The sequence below is a fragment of the Calypte anna genome, chromosome 2 (assembly GCF_003957555.1).
Source record: "Calypte anna isolate BGI_N300 chromosome 2, bCalAnn1_v1.p, whole genome shotgun sequence".
NCBI classification, from domain to species: domain Eukaryota; kingdom Metazoa; phylum Chordata; class Aves; order Apodiformes; family Trochilidae; genus Calypte; species Calypte anna.
The window spans coordinates 151,254,595-151,275,590 of record NC_044245.1 but is presented as its reverse complement, the minus strand read 5'-3'; the positions used below and the strand labels follow the sequence as shown (position 1 = coordinate 151,275,590).

Sequence of the window (20,996 nt, the reverse complement as noted above, 5' to 3'; positions counted from 1 at the left end):
CCTACAAAAACATCCAAGACCCCAGGAGAAGCACCCCACCCCACCCCCGCCAAGCCCTCAAGGAGAATCCCACTACTCCCAAGCTGCTCAGAAACCCACCAGTCCTGCAGGAGAATCTCATCACTCCCAAGCCCTCCAGGAGAAGCCCATCAGAAGCCCACCACCCACCAGCCCTCTCAGAGACTCCACCACCCCTAAGCTCTCCAGAAGCCCATCACCCCCATGCCCCCAGCCAGGTAATGGTGCCAGCAGCAGGCTCTGAGGTCCCAGCAGGACTGAAGCCCCCCCGTGTGACCCCCTCCACAAGGTCTCTGAAGGAACAGAGGGAGAAAATCAAAGAAAAACTTTATTGGTGGGAGGATATGGGGAGCACGGTGGCAGGGGACAACAGGACCCAGCCAATTCCTGCTGCTGCCTCCCACTGGGGCCTGGGTGGGGGTACCCCTGAAGGGAGGGGTCCTGTGGGACAAGGAGGGGGACCAAGGCCACCGCCTCCCCACTGAGGCCTGTCCCACAGAGCGATGAGGAGACAAATTCCAACTCAAAAAGTGACTGCCCAAGAGTGACAGGTCTGGAGCGGAGCTGCAGGGGGGACCCCATCCATCTGTCTCCCATCCCCACCCCCCCACACACTCCCCCAGACACTGGGGACAGGTCTGGATCATCCCCTGGTGCCTCCCGTCAGGGCCAGGGATGGGGGGAACCCCTCAAGTGCGGGGATACCCTGAGGCATCCATTCCACCTCCTTGCAAGCTGGGAGGGATGGGGTTGACCCCCCACAGCGGGAGGGGCAGGGGGGCAAAGAGCCCCTCTCAGAGGCCTGGGGAGGGGGCTGTGTGTGCTCAGCTGAGCTCTCCCTTGCCCAGACATGGAGAGGGAACACAGCCCTCCAAGCACCAGGGGAGGGAGACACAGACTGGAGGGGAGACATTGTCTAAGCCCACCCCCGAACACCAGACACTTCCCGGGGAGGGCTGAGCCAGGCCCCAACCCCACTGCCCAAAGTCAGGAGTGGGTCAAAACAGAACCCTCAAAAAAACCTAAACTGCTGGGGCGGATGGGGCAGGCTGACGAGCCCAACAATGTTCACCCCCTCAGCACAGGGACACTGTCACCACCCTGTGAGAGTCCAAAAAACAACCAACAGAACCGAACCAGTGGCAGGAGTGAAGCAAACCTCTGAAACAGGCAGACTCTGGGAGAACAGTTCTGGGGGGACTCAGTGAGGGGGGAAGCCAGGGGGAGGCACCCCCTGCATGGATGGATGGATGGATGGATGGATGGATGGATGGATGGATGGATGGAGAGATGCCGGGTGACTGCCAGGGGGGGAAAAAAGTGCTTGAGGAAAAAATCCGGCTTGGCCAGGAGGAGTTCGCGGGTCAGTGCAGCCAAGGAGGTGAGCGATTAAAGTGCAGCAAAGCTTCCCACAGCTCCCGAAATGCTGTCCGGCTCCACCCGCCACTCCAGCACCTCCCCCCAGCTTCAGGGAGCTCCGGAGGGGAACGGGGAAGGAGGGGATTTCCAGCAGCACCGGGTCCAGGGGACATGTCCTCAGCCAGGAGACCGCGGCTGCTGCTGCTTCCAGTCCGTGGGGCTGCGGGGCCTGGGGCTTCTCCAGTGTAGGTGTGGGGCAGAGCAGGCAGCAGGGGCTGGGCCAGGGAGAGGAGGTGCCTCGGGGGCCTCCTGGGACTCACATGCAAATAACTTGCAACCTGTCGGGAAGGAGAGCGTTAATGAAATATGAGGGTGTTAAAGAAGGACAGTCACGGTGAGGGGGGGAGGAGGAGTGGAGGGCACGGAACCAGGGCAGCATCACCGACCTGTGCAGGAGCAGCCTGTCCCCAGAGAGCTCCAAGCTGCTCTCTGCCCCCAGAGCCACCCCCGCTACCCTAAAAGACAGAGCCCCTCTTCCCTTGAAGCTGGGGCCTTTCCCTCTGCCCTTGGAGCCAGAGCCCCTTTCCCCTTGGAGCCTTTTCCTCTCCCCTGGGAGCCAGAACCCCTCTCCCTCCAGAGTCAGAGCCCATCCCTGTCTCTTAGGAGCTGGAGCCCTTCCCTCTCCCCCAAGAGCCAGAGCCCCTCTCCCCTGGAAGCTGGAGACCCTCTCCCCTTGGGGCCAGAACCTCTCTCCCCTTGGAAACTGAGCTCCTCTTTCCTGGGAGCTGGAGACCCTCTCCTCAGGGCTGAAGCCCCTCTCCCCTGGGGCCCCACAGACCTCTCCTCCTCGATGCTGCCGCTCTCGGTATCACAGGTGTCCCTGTTCTTCTCTTCCTCCTCCTCCTCGTCCCCCTCACCCAGGTCCATGTCCAGCTCATTGCCACCCTCTGAGCGGGTGTAGGCATACCCACTGGGGATAGGGGGCATAAGAGGGGACAGGGTCAGCATGTCCCCAGCACCCCCAGCACCAGAACCTCCTCAGGGGGGGGGCCCTGCTGCTCCCAGCTCTGGCAGTGCCCCCGGCTGTGGGGGGTGAATGTTCCTCCCGAGACTGGGATGTTATAAAAAACTCCTTTTAGGAAAAGCAATAATTTTTAAGGTGACTTCAGAGACTTGAGGCTCCTGACCTGATGGAGCGACAGGTGAAGAAAACAATTCTCTTCAGCCTCTTGTTGTAAAAGAAGTAGTTGAAGGACCAGAGGCTGCCATCCTCCCCAAAGGGGTCCGAGTCCAGGTCGGGGTTGTAGCTGCAATGGCAAGAGAAGTGTCAGGGACCCCCGGTGCCAGCCCCCTGCCCACCCCATCTTGTGTGGGAGAAAGCGAAGGAGACTGGGGGAACTGGGAACTGCCTGGGCAGGCGGAGAGACAGCAGGAGTCTCAGTGTCCTTGGAACCAGGCAGTGCAGGGCTTGGCACAGGAGCTGGCCAGGAGCTCCCCCTGTCCACACCCTAGGGGTGCAGGAGCCCCCCATGCCCCCTAGCTGTCTCTGGAAAGGTGTGGGAGCTCCATGTGAGAGGGCCCAGGGGTTTCCCCTCCACCAGCCAGGAGCCAGAAGACTCTGGAAAGGACGGGAGTACGACAAACCCTCCCCTTTAACCGAAAGGCACCCAGGCTGCAGGGTACCTGTAGATGTCACACTCAGACAGACAGATCTCCTCATCCACCGCGTCCCACAGGAGCGGCTTCAGGGCCTTGAAATCCTCCCGGACAGCAGAGAAGAGGCTGCAGTTGACGGCGTTCACCACCTGGGGAGCCAGCACAGCCCTAAGCGGACCCGGGGGGCTACCCCTGCCCCTTCCTCTCGCCCCAGCACCTCCCTCCCTCCCTCCCTCCCTCTCTCCTCCTCCTCCCCACCCCTCCCGGGACACTCGCCCAGGATCCTTGGGCATGGTCCCGCCCCAGGTGCGGTGCTCACGGACCCAGTTGAGGCTCGGCTCCCGGCTGAACTCGTGGCTTTTGGCGGCGCTGAAGTCGTAGTCGGGTCTGAAGGACTCGTTGAGGGTGGCGATCAGGTAGAAGAGGGTCTTGCGGCTGCACTTGTCGCTCAGGGGTCCCTCTTCGTCGCCGCTTTGGCTTTTACCGAGCCTGAGGCACAAGGGGAGGGGCAGAGAGGTCACCAAACACGGAACGGGCTGCATGTGCCCATGTGGCCAAGGTGGCCACCAGCAGCCTGCCTGGTGTCAGCACTGGGGTGGCCAGCAGGAGCAGGGCAGGGATTGTCCCCCCACACCTTGAGTGCTGGGGTCAGTTTTGGGTCAGAAAAGGGCCATGGAGGGGCTTGGGTGTCCAGAGAAGGGAATGGAGGTGGGGAGGGGTGTGGAGCAGAGCTCTGCCCAGGAGCAGCTGAGGGCCCTGGGGGTGTTGATCCTGGAGCAGAGGAGGCTGAGGGGAGACCTTGTGGCTCTCTGCAACCCCCTGAGAGGAGGTTGGAGCCAGGGGGGGTCGGGCTCTGCTCCCAGGGAACAAGTCATGGGACAAGAGGAACTTCTGGCACAACTCAAGTTGTATCAGGGGAGGTTTAGGTTGGAGCTGGGGAAGAATTTCTGCCTGGAAAGGGTTGTCAGGGCCTGGCCCAGGCTGCCCAGGGCAGGTCTGGAGTCCCCATAATCCCTGGAGGGGTTTCAGAGCCCTGGAGATGTGGGGATGAGAGATATGGGGTAGTAGTGGCCTTAGAATGGTTGGACTGGATGATCTCAAGTGTCTTTTCCCCCCCTCACTGCTTCGATCATCCTGTGCACAGGCTGAGCAGCCAGCTCAGGGACACTACAACATGGGACCACCTCTGCAGGCTCCCTCCCTCCCAAATCCCACCCCTCCCTGCAGCTCCTGTGCTGTAGGACAGATCAGGGACCACCCCCCAAGCCCCACAGCACCTGCTGGGGCTGATCCCCGTGGTCTGGGGAGGTGACAGGGCCTCCAGGACATGGGGCTGCCCCTCCTGGCAGAACTGCTTGAACATGTGCTTGTCGTCACCTGCCATCTTGCACGAGTAGCTCTCGATCCTGTGGGCACACAGAGATGTCTGCTCAGCTACTGAGCTGCATACCCAGCAGCACTGTGAGCAGCAGGGCCAGGGAGGGGATTGTCCCCCTCTGCCCCACTCTGGGGAGCCCCCCCTGGGGTAAAGCTGTGTCCAGCTCTGGGGTCCCCATCAGCAGAAGGACACGGAGCTGTTGGAGCCAGTGCAGAGGAGGCCCTGGAGCTGCTGGGAGGGCTGGAGCAGCTCTGCTCTGGAGCCAGGCTGAGAGAGTTGGGGGTGTTCAGCCCCAGGACAGACCCTAATCTGTCCTTTCTGGACTTAAAATCCAGAGGAAAAAGGCAGGGACAGAGTTTCCAGCAGGGCCTGCAGGGACAGGACCAGGGGTGATGGTTCCAACATCCCAGAGAGGAAGTGTCAGGCTGGATGGAAGGACAAAATTCTTGGCTGTGAGCAAGGTGAAGAGACCCTGACTCAAGCTGTCCAGAGGTGGGAGATGATCCCCCAGCCCTGGGAACACGCCTGGGGTTAAAGGATCTGGTTGAGGATGTCCCAACTCATAGCACTGGGTGATCTTTCAGGTCCTGCCCAGCCCTCACCTCCCAATGATGTGAGCATCCCCCGTCTCCACCGTCAGCTGGGAGTTTATTGCTTCAAAACTGGAGTTCTCCAAGAGCTTCATCTTCTTGGCTCCCACAGCAATTCCCTGCACAACAGCTGCTGCAAAGCGTGTGGTTCCTGGGGAAAAAATAAAATAGGATCTTGGCACAAGGCTTCAGCCTCTCACTTTCTGGGGTCACCATCTGCTTTTGGCCAAACCACAGACCCCTGGCCCAGCCCTGGAGTGGTCTCTGGGGCAGCCACGACAGTCCTGCTGCTCCTTGGCCTGCCAGAGCCCTTGGACAAGAGCAGGACTGGTTAACTAGTTGACTGGTTAATGCTTCTGGTGAAGGGGGAAGGTGGCCTTCTCACAGTGCCCGGCCCACACTCCCTCCCCAGCTCAGGGCCTCTCTGGGAATGTAACAGGAGAAGCTGTAAACACGTGGGGAGTGGTGCCACGGGTCCTGGGGAGCTCTTTCCCCCACCAGAGCAGAAAAAAACACAGACACAGTGAAATGTGGAGCTGGTGGCTGTTTCTCCCCTCCCCCCAAAAAAAAAAAACAACTGCTCGGGGGATGGTGGGGGAAGTTAGGATGATGTGCCATGCCAGATGGGAAAGACTAACACAAGCCCTGAGGGAACCAAAGCTCAGCCTGCTTCAAAGCATCACTACACCCTCAGCAGGAATTCTCTGGGATCTTCTTACCCCAGCACAGGCAGAGCTGTTGCCTCGGGCAGCAGAATAAAAGCCCCATTAACACAGGCTGCGGTCAAAACTGAGTGCTCAGCTGTGCTCTAGGGAAGCCTGGCCCTGAAACCATGGCTTGGCTCCTTTCTGGTTGAGCACAGCCGAGGAGCAAGCCAAGAACATCCTGAAAGTTGTAGAGGGATCATTTTAGACTTTAAACCAGGTTAACTGAAATGGTTTGGGGTCTGATGGGGAGTCTCAGTGCCAACAGGGACCATGGAGAGATACCTCATGTAAAAGCCAGCAGAAGCAGAAACTTGGTGAGGTGACAGGTGACCTGTAGTGGTCGACCGTGGAGAAAGAAACAGCAAAATGGGTAACTTCGGGTAAAGGAAACCAGCTGGGGGACATCAGCAATGCCCTCTTCAGCACGCAGACAGCAGCTGCCCTTAATACTGGTGGGGCCCAGCTAAGGGCTCTCCTCAGCGCTCTCTGCGTTACATGGCAGGGAGGGGGGGGTGCAAAGGGGACCCTGGAGAAGGGAAAGAGGACGATGAGGGGCAGATTCAAAGGGAGGGCTGCCACAGGCCCCACAATTGGGAAAAAAAGAGACGGGCCCTGATGCTCCGGAGGGTCCCCAGGCCTCAGAGTGCTCGCAGTCTTCCCGGAGACCGTCCGCCACTCCAGGCAGCAGTCAAGAGGCGGCTCAGCCCGGGAACGAGGGCCCCCGGCCCTGAAGGTGACAGGCCCGGGAAGGAGGGGAAGTGAGCGCAGTTCCGGCCTGCCCCGCGCGACGGGCTGCGGGCGGCCCCCGAAGGACTACAACTCCCGGCATGCCCTGAGCGGCTCAGACGCGCCCGGGGCCACATCGCCGCCGCGGTGCACGCTGGGAGCTGTAGTCCTGTCGGGAGGAGACGTCCGCTGAGCAGGCGCTGGGAGCGGGCTTACCGGCTCTTCCTGCTCTCGGTCCTGGCGGGGCCTCCTCGCCGTGTGACGGCTCCTTCAAGCTCGGGGCGTTTGTAAAAGGAAGCGTCTCCGGGGAAAGCTCGAGGAGGGCGCGTGTGCCTCGGCTGCCGTCCGCCGTCTGGCGCCGGCGAACCGGGCCTCCGCCCACCTCAACATGTCCCCGACTAGCTCGGGACGGAGCGAGCGGCTGAGTGAAGCCTGGGAGTCCCCCTGGGCGAGCGGGCGAGCAGCCGACAGTCTCCTCAGGCACCGGACGACAACAAGCGGCCAGGCCACACCCGCGGCCTCTCCGTCCCGAGCGGCGGCTGACATTCCGCGCCTCCCCATTGGAGGGTCTCCCTGCCAATCGCCGCATCCCTCTTTTCCATTGGCTGAGAAGGACGTCAGTCAGCGTAGCGCCCGCCCTACCCTCCCGAGGGGACCCACCCGAGGCCCCTCCTACGGGCTGAGGCGCTCCGGCTCCTGATTGGCTGCCGCGGACAAAGACGGAGGGAGAGCCTGTCAATCACGGCGAGCGCCCCCTGCGGACCCGGCGGGGTTTTGCGGGCGGAACGTGCGTGACGCGGGGCGCGTTCCCCACCGGAGCGCGTGGTGAGCGGAAGTACCGGCAGAAGGCGGAAGTACCGGCAAAAGCCGGAAGTGGCGGCGGCGGCGGTGGTGATGGCTCTGCCCGGTGCCCCCGCCCCGGCTCCGGCCGCCGCCTCGCTGCCGCCGCCGCCGCCGCCCCCCACCGTGCTGATGGCGGTGCGGGCGGGGCTGGCGCGGCCCTCCCGCCTCCCACCGCTGCCCGCCGCCGCCCTGCGCCTGCATCTCAGTGTCGAACCGGCGGCGGGCGGGCAGCGCCGCTTCCGCCTGGGTCTGAGGCAACCGGAGGCGGCCGGTAGCGGGGTGAGAGCCGGAGGGGAGGGTACGAGGAGGGGGTCGGGGCGGGGTTGGAGTCTGCGCGGCTCCCGGGAGGCGGGGGCGGCCAGGTCTCCCCTCCCCTGGTCTGGGGGCTCGGTCCAGCTACCCGGAGAGGATTTCCGGGGCTGTGTATGTGCCATCCCGGGCTGTCCGTGGCCCCACGGGGCTGTGTCACGGAAGCCACTGGAGCTCCTGCCCGAGGGTCTGCCTGTCACTGTACCGGGATCCCGGTCTGGTTCCTCCCCAATCGTTTTGGCCGCTCGTTTCGCCGGTGCTCAAGCTCAGGAGGGGAACCTAGGTCTGTCCCCACCCCGCCTGATCCCCCCCTGCTGGGGCCCCGCCTTGGTTCGAGTGCCCCCCGGGCAACGGGAGAGGACACTTCAAGGTCCCACCAGGGACATCTTCAACCGGATCAGGTTGCTCCGAGCCCGGGAGTGTTCCCAGGGCTGGGGGATCATCTGCCACCTCTGGGCAGCCCGGGCCAGGGGCTCAGCACCCTCACCCCAAGGAATTTCTCCCTCCCTCCCTGCCCAAGATCTCCTCTCCATCTCCCCTCTCCCAGCTCCAAACCCTTCCCCCTGGGAGGCTCCCATCCCTCCAGGCCCTTGTCCCAAGTCCCTCCCCAGCTTTCCTGGAGCCCCTTCAGGACCTGGAAGCTGCTCCAAGGTCTCCCCATTGCAGCCTTCTCTTCTCCAGCCTCAACACCCCCAACTCTCTCAGCCTGGCTCCAGAGCAGAGCTGCTCCAGCCCTCCCAGCAGCTCCAGGGCCTCCTCTGCACTGGCTCCAACACCTCCGTGTCCTTCTGCTGATGGGGACCCCAGAGCTGGACACAGCTTTACCCCAGGGGGGTCTCCCCAGAGCAGGGCAGGGCAGAGCAGAGGGGGACAGTCCCCTCCCTGACCCTCACACAGAGCCAGCACACAGTGCCACCTTGTGTCCCCAAGTCCTCTCTCGGAGGCTGATCTGTCCATTCACCTCCCAGCTGGTGGTGGGACCAGGGACCACCCCACCCCTTGCACTTGACCTGTATAAACAAACCTCCTGAGCCACACACACACCCCAGCTCAGCAGCAGACCCATTCCTGGATGATATAGCCCCAATTTCCTCAGCTCTTGGTGGGGCTACACGTGTGCTGAGACCTCCCAACTGCTGTGTTTAGGTCAGGCTGCACTCCATGGCCACAACTGTCTGTTCCTCCCATGCCTCCAGGGGCTGCTCCAGGGGTGGTTTTACCACTGGTTTTACTCTGGGTGGTGAGGCACCCCAGTGGGGGTGAGGGACATCCCCGTGCACCCAGGGACGCCGTGCTGGGAGGTTCCCCCCTTACCTTCCTACACCTCATGATGTGACCCCCCCGTTATCATTCTTCTTCCCCCCCCTCCCAGAATGTGGATGAGTACGACCTGAAGGACATCTCGTACAGGGTGCAGAGCCCCACGTGCCACGAGCTGCGAGTGCCCGGGTGCTCCTCAGATGAGCCCCTGGTGCTGCACTTCGAGGAGGAACGGGAGGCACAGAAGTGGTGGAGCATCGTCAGCAGCTCCCTGAGGGAGGTGCAGAAAGGTCAGTGGGGGCTGGCAGGGACCACCCCTAGGGGCTGCTCCCACCCCTGATGGTTGATGGACAAGGCTGGAGCTAGTCCTGCTCTGAAACGTTTTGTGTCCCAGCTGCTCTTGGCTCCATGAGTGCTGAGGCAGCATCTCCTCCTCTGGGGTGTTAACGTGGAGAGGAATGTTTGGGGGGCTCCTGTGTGTCCTGGGGCATCAGAGGGGACAGGGGAGACCCCAAGGGACAGAAGGTGGGCAGGCAGTGGCATGGGACCAAGTATGTCCCAGCCCCATGTGCAAGGAGAAAAGCAGCACCAGGAGGGTCTGGGGAGCCCTGCAGCCCATCCTGGTGGTCCTGGGGCCTCAGGGAGACCCAAGACCTGGCAGACAAGGGCATGTCCCAGGGGAGCTCTCTGGGGAGGGTGGTGGGTGATGGCCACTGCTCAGGGGTGGCACTGATGCGTCCCTGCTGTCCCCCAGCCTCAGACAGCACACTGCCAGCCCAGCCCTCCCTCCTGCCTGCTGCTGCCGGGGGCGTCTCTGCCGAGCAGGATCCGGAAGCAGATCTGTCCTCAGAGCTTTCTGAGAAAGGTATTGGGGTAGGGGAGGTGTCTTGGGCCTTTCCATGTGCCAGGAGTCACCAACTCACTGTGGGATACAGGGACCAGCTGTCCTCTACCTGTGGTCTTCTATCATAAAATGATGGAATCATTGAGGGGGGGAAAGACCTTTCAGATCCTCAGGTCCAACTGTTCACTCAATGCTGCCAAGGCCACCCGCACCCCATGTCCCTCATCCCCACATCTGTGGGGCTCTGAAACCCCTCCAGGGATGACGAGGACTCCAGCCCTGCCCTGGGCAGCCTGGGCCAGGCCCTGACAACCCTTTCCAGGCAGAAATTCTTCCCCAGCTCCAACCTAAACCTCCCCTGGCACAACTTGAGTTGTGCCCAAAGTTCCTCTTGTCCCATCCCTTGTTCCTTGGGAGCAGAGCCCGACCCCCCCTGGCTCCAACCTCCTCTCAGGGGGTTGCAGAGAGCCACAAGGTCTCCCCTCAGCCTCCTCTGCTCCAGGATCAACACCCCCAGGGCCCTCAGCTGCTCCTCACAACTTCTCAAGACCCTTCTTCTGCTCCACACCCTTCCCCTCCTCCATTCCCTTCTCTGGGCACCCCCCAGCTCCTCAATGTCCTTCTGGTCCTGAGGGGCCCAGAACTGACCCCAGCACTCAAGATGCAGCCTCATCAGTGCCCAGCACAGGGGGACAATCCCTGCCCTGCTCCTGCTGGCCACCCCAGTGCTGACACCAGCCAGGATGTTGGTGGCCACCTTGGCCACATGGGCACATGCTGGCTCAGATCCAGCCACTGTCTACCAGCCCCCCCAGGTCCTTTTTACCTCTGGGCACTTTCCAGCCACTCTGCACCAAGCCTGGAGCAGGTGTGGGTCCCAGGAGCCCCATCCAGAGCTCCCTCATCACTGTTTCTGTGCTGACGTGCACCAGAATTTCCATTTCCAGCCATGAGGCTGTGGCATACACACCTCTGGGTGCTGGCTTTGCTGGGTGCTTATGATCATGCTGTGCCCCGGCGAGGGTGCTAGCCAACCAGCTGCTGCTTTATGGCTCTCCCTCTCTGCCCCACCCCAGAGGATTTGGCCCTCCACCTGGCCCAGGCCATCGAGAACGGTGACGAGGAGGTGGCCTCACGGTGTGCTGTGGCTCTGGCTCGCCAGCAGGCCACGCTCAGCATCCTCTGGAAGGAGTCCAACTACCCCACGGAGGATATCGGGTGAGCAACAATCTCTGACATGTTCCTGGAGCCCACATCAGCACTTCTCTTCCTCTTCCACCTCCTCTTCTGCCTGCCTGCCCCAGCCCGTGGAAGCACGACCTGTCACGTGCCACCAGCCTGGGAACATCTCCACAGCCTCCCTGCTGCTGCACATTCAGGTCACTTGCCCCATGTCCCTGGGCCTACCTGGCCCTTGAGTCTGTCTTTTTGATGTGGCTTCCTGGTATTTTTACTTCTTCCCTTACGCCCCCAGAGGGAGGGACAGAGGGACAGGGCTTTGGGTGCCACCAGGAAAGCCCAAGAATCCAGAGGCTGGGCAGCAGCCAGCAGGGCAGGGACGTGGTCCTGGGGGGTCCTCAGGCTCAGCTCCCTGGGAATTGTTTCCCATTTTTTAATGGGAAAGCCTGAGGTAATCGGACAGTTGTGTCTCTGGTTAGGAGGAGTAGAGGGAGAGCAGGGGAGATACCATCACTCCCTGATGGTTTCTGTCCCAGTTCTTGTGAGGTCCAGCTGGAGACAGGGAGAGGTGGGATGCTGAGGGGGATGAAACACCTTTGCAAGGGGAGAGCTGGGAAGGCCCAGACTCATCTGCTGGACAGGCAGCTGAGGGGTGAGGTGGTCCAGGGGGTCTGGAGTGGAGAAGGGAAAAGTTTATTCCTGGGACACATGGACTTGAAGGCCCAGGATAAAGAGGAAGTACCAGATTTAAAGCAAGTTAAAGGAATTTTTTTTTTCTGGTTCTATTTATGTAGAAGTCATTGCCAGGGCTATGGGGCTGGAGATGCAGGGATGGAGTTGGAATAGAGAATAAAATGGGGAGGGAAACGAGTTCCTGGTGAGTGTTAAAGTTTGGGCTGCAGGCAGGTAACTAGGGGGATTCTGTCCCAGTCCCCTGGTTGGAAACCCAGAGTTAGACCTGCCAGGACCCCCTGTGGGCCACTGACTCAGTGGCTCTGTACCAAGTGTGATGGTGGAACCCCCACGGCAGCCCCAGCCCCCTACCCTCTGCTAACAGCAGGCCCATGTCCTCTCCAGCATGAAGGTGGTGGTGGAGGATGCGACGTCTTCAGCCAGCATCACCATCCCTGTCCGTGCTCACACCACCATCGCCGCACTCAAGCAGCAGGTAGGGAGCAGCAGGAGCTGCTGGCTGTGAGCCCCCAGCCCGCCCAGGGGTCCCTGCACCCCCTTTTCCAAACCGGGCTCTCGCACCCACTCCCTCTCCTCCCTGGCTGGGGTGAGGAGCTTTGGGAAGCGGTGGTTTGGTTCACCTCAGCCTCTCCAGGTGTTCCGGGACTACGGGTTCCACCCGTTGGTGCAGCGCTGGATCATCGGGCAGTGCCTGTGCCTGGACGAGCGCACAGTGTCCTCCTACGGCATCCGTGGGGATGGTGACACCGCCTTCCTCTACCTGCTCTCAGCCAGGATGACCGAGCTGACGGAGCAGCGCTACGAAGAGGACCAGGCCCGGGTCATGCTCAGCGACGCTGACACCGACAGCCAAGGCCACAGATACAACACCCTGCCCAACATGTCCCCCAAGAAAGGTCTGGGTCTGCCTGACCACAGCCTGGGGGGACAGACCCAGGATGGGGTCCCCAGCATCAAGGGGTGCCATGTTGGGGTGGGTGAGGACCTCTGGGGTGGTCTCTGGCTGCTGATATCATGGAAACACAGACTGTCAGGTTGGAAGGAACCTCAGGGTTCATGTGGTCCAACCCTTCACGTATTATCAACATCCAATTGAGCTGAGACTGGAGGGAAACCAAGCAAGGGGTACAGAGATACAGGATCCATGTGGTTGGAAGAGACTTTTAGGATCACCGAGTCCAACCATAACCTGACTACCAACCATTAACCCAACTCTACCAACCATAAGCTAAGTCTACCCGGTCCAGTGCTAGCCTGTGGCCCACAGCACCACATCTCCAGGGCTCTGAAACCCCTCCAGGGATGATGGGGACTCCAGCCCTGCCCTGGGCAGCCTGGGTCAGGCCCTGACAACCCTTTCCAGGCAGAAATTCTTCCCCAGCTCCAACCTAAACCTCCCCTGGCACAACTTGAGTTGTGCCCAAAGTTCCTCTTGTCCCATCCCTTGTTCCTTGGGAGCAGAGCCCGACCCCCCCTGGCTCCAACCTCCTTTCAGGGGGTTGCAGAGAGCCACAAGGTCTCCCCTCAGCCTCCTCTGCTCCAGGATCAACACCCCCAGGGCCCTCAGCTGCTCCTCACAACTTCTCTAGATCTGTTGAATTGAGGCTTAAAACTTTCCAGAGTGAGGGAATCCACCCCTTCCCCTGGGAGACCATTCCAATGTCTGATTGTCCTCATGGAGAAAAATTTTCCTCTTGTGTTTGATTGGAATCTCCCAGGAGGAATTTGTACCTGTTGCCCCTTGTCTTGTCCATGGGACTCATCGTAAGTAGGGAGTCTCCATCTTTGTCCTGTCTTGTGAAGCCACCACTGCATCCCCTGTGCTTGGGAGGAGCCTCCCTGTTGCTTCACCAGTGGGGCAGTGAGGAGTGGTCCTTGTGTCTGGAGAGGAACTATACAAGGGCCTGGAGGGATGGGATGAGGCACAATGGTTTAAACTGGAGAAGAGCAGATTTGGGCTGGGTGTTGGGAACAAGTTGTGTCCCAGGAGGGCAGTGGAACCATGGCACAGGGTGCCCAGGGAAGGGTTGAGGCCTCATCCCTGGAGATGTTCAAGGTGAGGCTTGAGGAGGCTCTGAGCTTCCTGATCTGGTTGAGGGTGTCCCTGAGACTGCAGGAGTTGGACTTCTATCCAGAATTATTGTGAGGCCAGGACTGGGCTTGGATGAGCAGCCTCATAGCTGGGAAAGATTCCCCCTGTCATGGCACACTCCTGGCTGGGTCTGGCTGCCTGGCACTGTGCCAGCCCGCGGGCTGGCTGTAATGACCCCTCAAGCTCAGGAAGTTCAATCAGGACAAGTGTAGAGTCCTCCATCTGGGGAGGAACAACCCCAAGCAGGAGAGAGGAGGGGATGTCCTGCTGGAGAGCAGCTCCCTGGAGAAAGCCCTTGGAGTCCTGGTGGGCAGGAAGTTCTCCAGGGGTCAGCAATGTGCCCTGGTGGCCAAGAGGCCAAGGGTGGCCTGGGGGGCATCAGGAAAAGTGTGTCCAGCAGGTCCAGGGAGGTTCTGCTCCCCCTCTGCTCTGCTCTGCTCTGCCCTGGGGAGAGCACAGCTGGAATCCTGGCTCCAGTTTGGGGCTCCCCAGTTGAGGAGAGCCAGAGATCTACTGGAGAGAGTCCCCTGGAGAGCTGGGAGGTGCTGAAGGGCCTTGAGCATCTCTGCTGGGAAGAAAGAGTGAGAGCCCTGGGGGTGTTGAGGCTGGAGAAGAGAAGGCTGAGAGGGGATCTGCTGAATGTCTGTCAGTAGCTGAGGGCTGGGGGGCAAGAGGAAGGGCTCAGTCTCTTTTGGGTGGTGCCCAGGCCAAGGAAGAATGGGTTGAAGCTAGAAGATGGGAAGTTCCAGCTCCAGGGGAGGAGAAACTTCTTTGCTGTGAGGCTGAGGGAGCCCTGGCCCAGGCTGCCCAGAGAGGTTGTGGAGTCTCCTTCTCTGGTGCCTCCCAAACCCCTCCTGAACCCCCCCAACCTCCAGATGAGGTTCCTCTCCTTCTCTGGTGCCTTCCAAACCCCTCCTGAACCCCCCCCCAACCTCCAGATGAGGTTCCTCTCCTTCTCTGCTGCCTTCCAAACCCCCCCTGGATGTGTTCCTGTCTGGGCTGCCCTGGCTGATCCTGCTGTGCCAGGGGGGTTGGACTCCAGAATCTCCAGAGGGCCCTTCCAAACCCCTCCATTCTGTGATTTTCCCCACTCTCCAGGCTGGGGGAATGAAGCCAGCAGGAAGATGGACACTGGGGAGATCAGGAGGCACCTGGATGCACTGCAGCTTGGTGACCCCGCTGGCCAGCCGGCTGCCACCAGCCTGCCCTCCCCTGTGCAGGTACACCCACTGCCTGTCCCCATCACCTCCACCCTGCTCTGAGGGTGCTGGGGAAGGGTGGGTACTCCCCCCGGGCCCCCCCTCCTGAGCCTTTTCCAAGTGTGTGGACCCCTCTGTGTCCCCACAGGCGGGCTGGGCCTGTCCCAAGTGCACCTTCATCAACAAACCCACGCGTCCCGGCTGCGAGATGTGCAGCACTGACCGCCCCGAGGACTATGTGGTGCCTGGTGGCTACCAGCCTGACGAGAGGGAGCGGCGGAGGCTGCAGCAGGAGCAGGAAGGGATCCGACAGTACCAGCAGGTGAGGGGTGCACCAGCACTGCTGGAGGGACCTGGGGGCACGAGCTGGAGTGCTGAGAGTCACAGAACCCACCTGGAGCCTTGGAGAGGGTCTGGAGAGGAGAGGAGACACAGGGATCAGTGACAGAGAAGTGATAGGGGTTGGTGACAGGGATCAGCCCCCTGGCACATCCTCTCTCTCCACACTGTGTGCCTCCATCCCGGTGCCCAGCACCCACTGGGCTTTGCTGCTCCAGTTCCCTGTACACCGTTTCCTGTTCCACAGACGTGTGGGGGTCCAGTGGGACCCCCCTAGCTCCCCCAGGGCCACGGCTGTGGGGTGGCTGCGGGATCCAGGGGTCCTGGGCTCAGGCACTGACCAAACCTTCTCTTCTGTCTTTTTTCTCCTGTGCTGGGATGCCGCTCGGAAAAAGGGAAGGAGAGAGGATGGCTCAGCTGCCCACTGCCTCCGGGGCTCGGGTTCCCTGGATGACTTCATCCACCTGTCCTCCGAGTTCTGATAGCCACCCCATGCCTGGCCCACCCGGACAAGCCCCAGGGACCCCCCAAGGGACCCAGTGCCCCCTGGGACTTTTACCTTCTCCTCCCCACGGCCTTGTTGCCACTTTACCTCTGCCTGCTGGGACCCTTGGACCCGCAGGGGGGGGGTCTCGGATCCCCCATGGGGTAGGGATGGCTGTGGGGAACATGGCTGGACCCCTCATGAGAGCTGCAGGGAAGAGCTGGTGGGTCCAGGGGTGGGCACTGATGGTGCTCAACCTGGGACTGCTCTGGGGGTCTCTGAGGCTTGGGGATGTAGTCTGGGGGTCTCAAGCTCAGGGGGAGGTGTGCTCAGCAGGTCTCTGGATCAGGAGTGCTGTTATCTGCGGGTCTCCAGCTCAGGGGAATCCATTCTCTGGGGGTCTCAGGCCCCTCTGGCTGCCATGCCAGGAGCTGCACATTTGGTCCTGGTTGGACTTGGCTCCAGACTCTGTCCCACAGCTGCAGGACCTGGGATCAGCCCAGCCCTGGGGGGGTGCAGGGTGGGACCCTCGCTTGGGCACAGGGGCTACTGGCTGGGACAGTGCCCCTGGGGTGGCAGTGGGTGCCTGGTGGTCCTGGGGGTGGATTCCTTCCACCATTAAAGCCTCATCCCACCAGTGTGGCTCCACCATCTCCTTGTGCTAGATGCTCTGCAGCGTGGGGGTGGCTGCCAGGGGAGTTTGTGCCATGAAACAGAGGAGAAATGGGTGGGCGGGTGCTGAGGGGGGCACAGGGTGGGATGAGGCAGGACATGGACAGGCCCTGGCAGAACACTTGGTGTGGGGAGGGAGAAATACTGGGGTACAGCATGGTGCCAGGGCAGCTGCCCCCCCTCAGCTTCCCCTCTCCTGGGTGTCCCTGTACATCCCTGAGCACAGGTGTTGGCTACCAAAGCCATGGGGAGCTTGGAGAAAGTGGCCCCAGGGGCTGGGAAAGGCCTGGAGCCATGCCAGCCTCCCCCACCATGTGTCCTTGCCCACAGCTCTCTGGGGGAGTTCTCCCAGTGGTGGCACTGCTGCTGGTGGCTCTGCTGGTGACAATTATCCTAGTGGTGATACTTCTGGTGGTGGCTGTCCTGGTGGCAGCTTTGCTCCCCACGGGGCAGAATCAGACCCCAGCCCTCTGTCCAGGCAACCTCATCTCCATCTGAGGAGTTACCCCCTGGGATGGGTGGCCAGGGGCTGCTGGAGGGGACAAGCAGGGGTCCCGGTGGTGGGTCTGAGGTGATTGTTGTGGCTGGCAGGCGCTGGAGGCTGAGCGGCTGAGGAACTTCCAGCAACTGCTGCGGGCAGAGGAGGAGGTGCTGGTGCCCAACCGGGAGGTGCTGGAGTGTCAGATCTGCTTCCAGCAGGTGGCCCCAGGCCAGGGGGTGCTGCTGCGGGAGTGTCTGCACAACTTCTGCAGGTATCACCACCAGACCCTCCTGGGCCTTCTGCTCACCTGTCCTGAGCCCACCACCATGGTGGTGACCAGCCCTGAGCTGCCCCCCCAGCACCATTAGCAGCCCCCAGCCTCCCCCAACCCTTGTGACCAGGTCTGAGCACCCTCACTCTTGTGGTGACCATCTCCAAGACCCCCACAACCCTCAAAAGTGACCAGCTCTGAGATCCCCAGCCCTTGCAGTGACCAGCCCCAAGCCCCTCACCCTTGGCTGGTCCCAAGATCCTTTTGGCCCTCGTGGTGACCACCACTTCCAAGCTCTCTGCCATTGTGGTGCCCATCTTCAAGATCCCCATCACCATCATGACCAGCCCCAAGATCCCCAACCCTCACAAGTGACCACCTCTGAGATCCCCCTACTCTCACAGCAACCATCCCCAAGACCTCCACCCTTGTGGTGACTGGTTCCACGACCCCCAAGCCCTCATGGTGAGCATCTCCAAGCTCTCTGCCATTGTGGTGACCATCTCCAAGACCCCCCTGCACACCTCTCTGGTGGGGACGGGCCCTGAGCCCTCCACCCTGGTCCCTGTCCCGCAGGGAGTGTCTGCGCCAGGTGATCAACTACAGCGAGGAGCCCGAGGTGTCCTGTCCCTTCCGTGATGACTCCTATGCCTGCAGCAGCCACCTCCAGGAGCGGGAGATCCGGGCGGTGAGTGGAGTCACAGAATCTTAGAATGGTTGGAAGGGAGCTTGGAGATCCTCTCCCCCAAGCTCCCCACCATGCCCAGGGACACCTCTCATCCAGCCCAGGTTGCTCCAAGCCTCCTCCAAGCTGGGCTTGAACCCCTCCAGGGAGGGGGCAGCCACAGCTTCTCTGGGCAATCTGTTCCAGAGTCTCAGCACCCTCCTCCTGAAGAACTTCTTCCTCAGCTCCAGGCTCAACCTCTTCTCCTTCAGTTGGAAACCATCTCCCCGTGTCCTGTCCCTGGACACTCTGATGAAAAGTCCCTCTGCAGCCTTCCTGGAGGTTCCCTTCAGGGCTTGGGGGGCAGCTCTAAGGTCCCCCTGGAGTCTCCTCTTCTCCAGGCTGAACAATCCCAGCTCCTCAGCCTCTCCTGGGAGCAGAGCTGCTCCATCCAGCCCCTGGATCATCTTTGTGGCCTCCTCTGGACTGGTTCCAACAGATCTGTGTCCTGCTGCTGCTGGGGACACCAGAGCTGGGTGCAGTGTTCTTGGGGGGGTCTCAGAGGAGCAGAGCAGAGGGCGACAATCACCTCTCTTGACCTTCTGGCCATGCTCCTCTTGATGCCTCTCAGGTTAGGGTTGCCCTGAGCCCCATGAGTACCCTGAGAGCTCCTCTTGAGCTTCTGCTCACCCAGCACCCCCAGATCCTTCTCTTCAGGGCTGCTGTCAACCTTGTAGCTGTGCCTGGGGATGGTCTCTCTCAGATGCAGGGTCCTGGCCTCCATCCTGACCTGTCCCCCCTCCCCACAGCTGGTGTCCCCAGAGGAGTACCGGAGGTTCCTGGAGAGGAGCCTGGTGCTGGCCGAGCGCCGCAGCCACAACAGCTTCCACTGCAAGACCACCGACTGCCGTGGGTGGTGCATCTACGAGGACTCAGTCAACGAGTTCCGCTGCCCCATCTGCCAGGCCCTCAACTGCCTCCTCTGCAAGGTGAGACCCCAGCCCCCTCCCAGTACTGCAGGGGGGAGCCCGGGCAGGGGGTGGCTGCAGTGCCCTCTCCACCTGCTACAAAACTTCACTGTGATGGTTGCCCATGAGTTGTGTGGAATAAACTAGACCTGGTGTACTCAGGAACTCTGGACAGACCCCTGCCCCAGCCCTTGCAGTGACCATTCCCAAGCCCCCAGCACTTCACCAGCCCCAGGACCCTCCCAGCCCTCATGGTGAGCAGCCCTGAGACCCCAGGACTGGACAGAGTTCCTGGGTATGCCAGGTTTGTTTCATTCCACACAGCTCATAGGCAACCAGCTCAGTGAACAGCCGAGTTACAATCTTTGAAGTCAGTTCATGTATAATTATACAGTGATTTATATGATACCTGCAAAGTGTCATTTTCCAAGGGGTCTTCTTTTCCTTTGAATTTATCACTTATCAAGTCCCTTCAGTTCTTCTTCCTCAGCTGACTTCTCTTATTTTTTAAAATTTTAAAATTTATTTATTTTGGTCCTTGCCTCTTGTTTAGAGGTCATGACATCTGACATGAAATTGCTTTCTGGTTCTCTTCTAAAAAGAGTCATGGAATGGTTTGGGTTGGAAGGACCTTAAAGCTCACCCAGTTCCAACCCCCCTGTGTGTCCAGGGACTCCTCCCCCCAGCCCAGGGGGCTCGAAGCCCCATCCAACATTCAACACTGCCAGGGATGGGGCAGCCACAGCTTCTGGGGGCAACCTGGGCACCCAGGGGCTCAGCACCCTCACCCCAAACAATTTCTCCCCCATCTCCAACCTCAATCTCCCCTCTCCAAGTTTTAACCCATTTCCCTTGTCCTCTCCCTACACCCCCGTGTCCAAAGCCCTCCCCCAGCTTTCTTGTAGCCCCTTCAGATATTGGAAGGTTGCTCTGGGCTCACCTGGGAGCCTCCTCTTCTCCAGTATCTTTAGCTTGTCTTCATAAAAAAAAAAGGGTCCAGTGTTCTTACAGTATTCATGTTCTTACAAGAATAAGCACAGTCCTTAAGCAAGCACACACACCTGTAAAAATAAATTTTTAATCAATTGTAAAATGCTGCGGATGCTGCTGAGCTGAGGTGGGAAGGTCCAGCATCAAAGCATTGCTGTCCCACCTCCCCCAGGCCATCCACGAGGGGAGGAACTGCCGGCAGTACCAGGACGACCTCCGGGTGCAGGCACAGAACGACTCAGCTGCCCGGCAGACCAATGACATGCTGCAGGTGGGGGTCCTGGTGGCTGTGGTGTCCCCCCCCCCCCTCCCGCCCCCCCCCTCCCCCTCCTGAGCCCCCTCTCTCGCCCTCCACAGACGCTGGTGCAGGTTGGGGAGGCCATGCACTGCCCCACCTGTCTCATCATCGTCCAGAAGAAGGACGGCTGCGACTGGATCCGCTGCACCGTCTGCCAGACCGAGATCTGCTGGGTCACCAAGGGGCCGCGATGGGGGCCTGGGGTGAGTGGCCTGGGGTCCACCAGGGACCCCCCGAGCCCTATGGATGGGGTGGGGGGTGGGGTGGGTAGCCCTGGGGTAGGCAGCCTGGGGGGCATGAGGGAGCCCTTGGTGCCTGCAGATGTGATGGGGACAGGTGACCCCGTGGGACCCCCCCCTTTCCCTCCCTCCCAGCCTGACCCTGTCCTGTCCCCAGGGTCCCGGGGACACCAGCGGTGGCTGTCGCTGCAATGTCAATGGACAGAGGTGCCACCCCCACTGCCAGAACTGCCACTGAGATTCCCCCCCCCCCCCGGCCCGGGGAGCAGCACCCAGGGGGCTGGCAAGCCCCTCACGCAGAGATGGATCAGCCGAATCAGAACCAGCACCACCCAGCCCAGAGCTGCTTGTTGTGAGCTGCAGGGAAAGGAGAGCAGGGACAGGGGCTGGGAAGTGGCCCTGTGCCAGGAGTGGTGACGGGGTGGGGGGCTTTGCCAGCAGCAGAGCCCTCGCGGTGGGGAGCAGCATAGCTGGGGGGTGCACAGTATCCCAATAAAGCCATCTGAGTTTCTCAGCCCTGCCAGGTTGTGTCCCCTCATCCCTGCCCAGAGGCCTCCCTGTGTCTCCCTCCCCCCTCCCAAGTCCCTCCTGGTGCCCCACTCCCCCCCAGTGTGTCCCCGGCATGTGAGACATCCTTGAGATGGGGACAATGTGGAGGTTGGTTCCTTAACGAGCCCACCACGCATGTAGGACAGCCTCAGCACAGGCAGAGACTCTCCCCAGGAGCAGGAACCACC

The 20,996-nt window shown here is 61.0% G+C and overlaps 2 protein-coding genes across 5 annotated transcripts; one reads left to right on the top strand and one right to left on the bottom strand.

Annotated features, from left to right (window-relative positions):
- Positions 1–324: 324 nt before the first annotated feature.
- On the bottom strand, positions 325–6,957 carry MAF1 (MAF1 homolog, negative regulator of RNA polymerase III). 4 transcript variants are annotated; one of them, XM_030444273.1, is made up of 8 exons: positions 6,651–6,957; positions 5,014–5,152; positions 4,311–4,439; positions 3,357–3,522; positions 3,061–3,182; positions 2,565–2,684; positions 2,216–2,347; positions 325–1,715 (listed from the first exon to the last, which is right to left on the bottom strand). In XM_030444273.1, exons 2-8 carry the CDS (start codon positions 5,094–5,096, stop codon positions 1,694–1,696), a joined length of 774 nt encoding a protein of 257 aa, XP_030300133.1. In that variant the 5' UTR covers positions 5,097–5,152; positions 6,651–6,957; the 3' UTR covers positions 325–1,693. The 4 variants fall into 4 exon arrangements, with proteins under 4 accessions (XP_030300133.1, XP_030300135.1, XP_030300132.1 ...); XM_030444275.1 differs by lacking the exons at positions 2,216–2,347; positions 3,061–3,182 and having other exon boundaries at positions 325–1,528; positions 1,589–1,715; positions 6,651–6,956; XM_030444276.1 differs by lacking the exon at positions 2,216–2,347 and having other exon boundaries at positions 1,597–1,715; positions 6,651–6,956.
- Positions 6,958–7,395: 438 nt separating this feature from the next.
- On the top strand, positions 7,396–20,773 carry SHARPIN (SHANK associated RH domain interactor). The gene is made up of 14 exons (XM_030444262.1): positions 7,396–7,556; positions 8,959–9,136; positions 9,601–9,711; positions 10,767–10,908; positions 11,947–12,037; positions 12,197–12,458; positions 14,753–14,874; positions 15,002–15,175; positions 16,940–17,100; positions 17,677–17,788; positions 18,574–18,753; positions 19,895–19,993; positions 20,080–20,223; positions 20,417–20,773. The coding sequence occupies exons 1-14, from the start codon at positions 7,407–7,409 to the stop codon at positions 20,495–20,497; spliced, it is 2,007 nt and encodes a 668-aa protein (XP_030300122.1). The 5' UTR covers positions 7,396–7,406; the 3' UTR covers positions 20,498–20,773.
- The last annotated feature ends 223 nt before the right edge of the window (positions 20,774–20,996 follow it).

Bases quoted from the DNA above. Each gene is read 5' to 3' on its own strand.
- MAF1 (XM_030444272.1), bottom strand. From the start codon at position 5,096: ATGAAGCTCTTGGAGAACTCCAGTTTTGAAGCAATAAACTCCCAGCTG. The intron at 2,685-3,356 runs GTCCGTGAGCAC...TTGCCATTGCAG, and splicing joins GGGAGCCGAGCCTCAACTGG to CTACAACCCCGACCTGGACT. The intron at 1,716-2,564 runs GTCAGGAGCCTC...CCTTCCCGACAG, and splicing joins TTCACCTGTCGCTCCATCAG to GTTGCAAGTTATTTGCATGT.
- SHARPIN (XM_030444262.1), top strand. From the start codon at position 7,407: ATGGCGGTGCGGGCGGGGCTGGCGCGGCCCTCCCGCCTCCCACCGCTG. The intron at 12,459-14,752 runs GTCTGGGTCTGC...CCCACTCTCCAG, and splicing joins CAACATGTCCCCCAAGAAAG to GCTGGGGGAATGAAGCCAGC. The intron at 17,101-17,676 runs GTATCACCACCA...CCTGTCCCGCAG, and splicing joins TGTCTGCACAACTTCTGCAG to GGAGTGTCTGCGCCAGGTGA.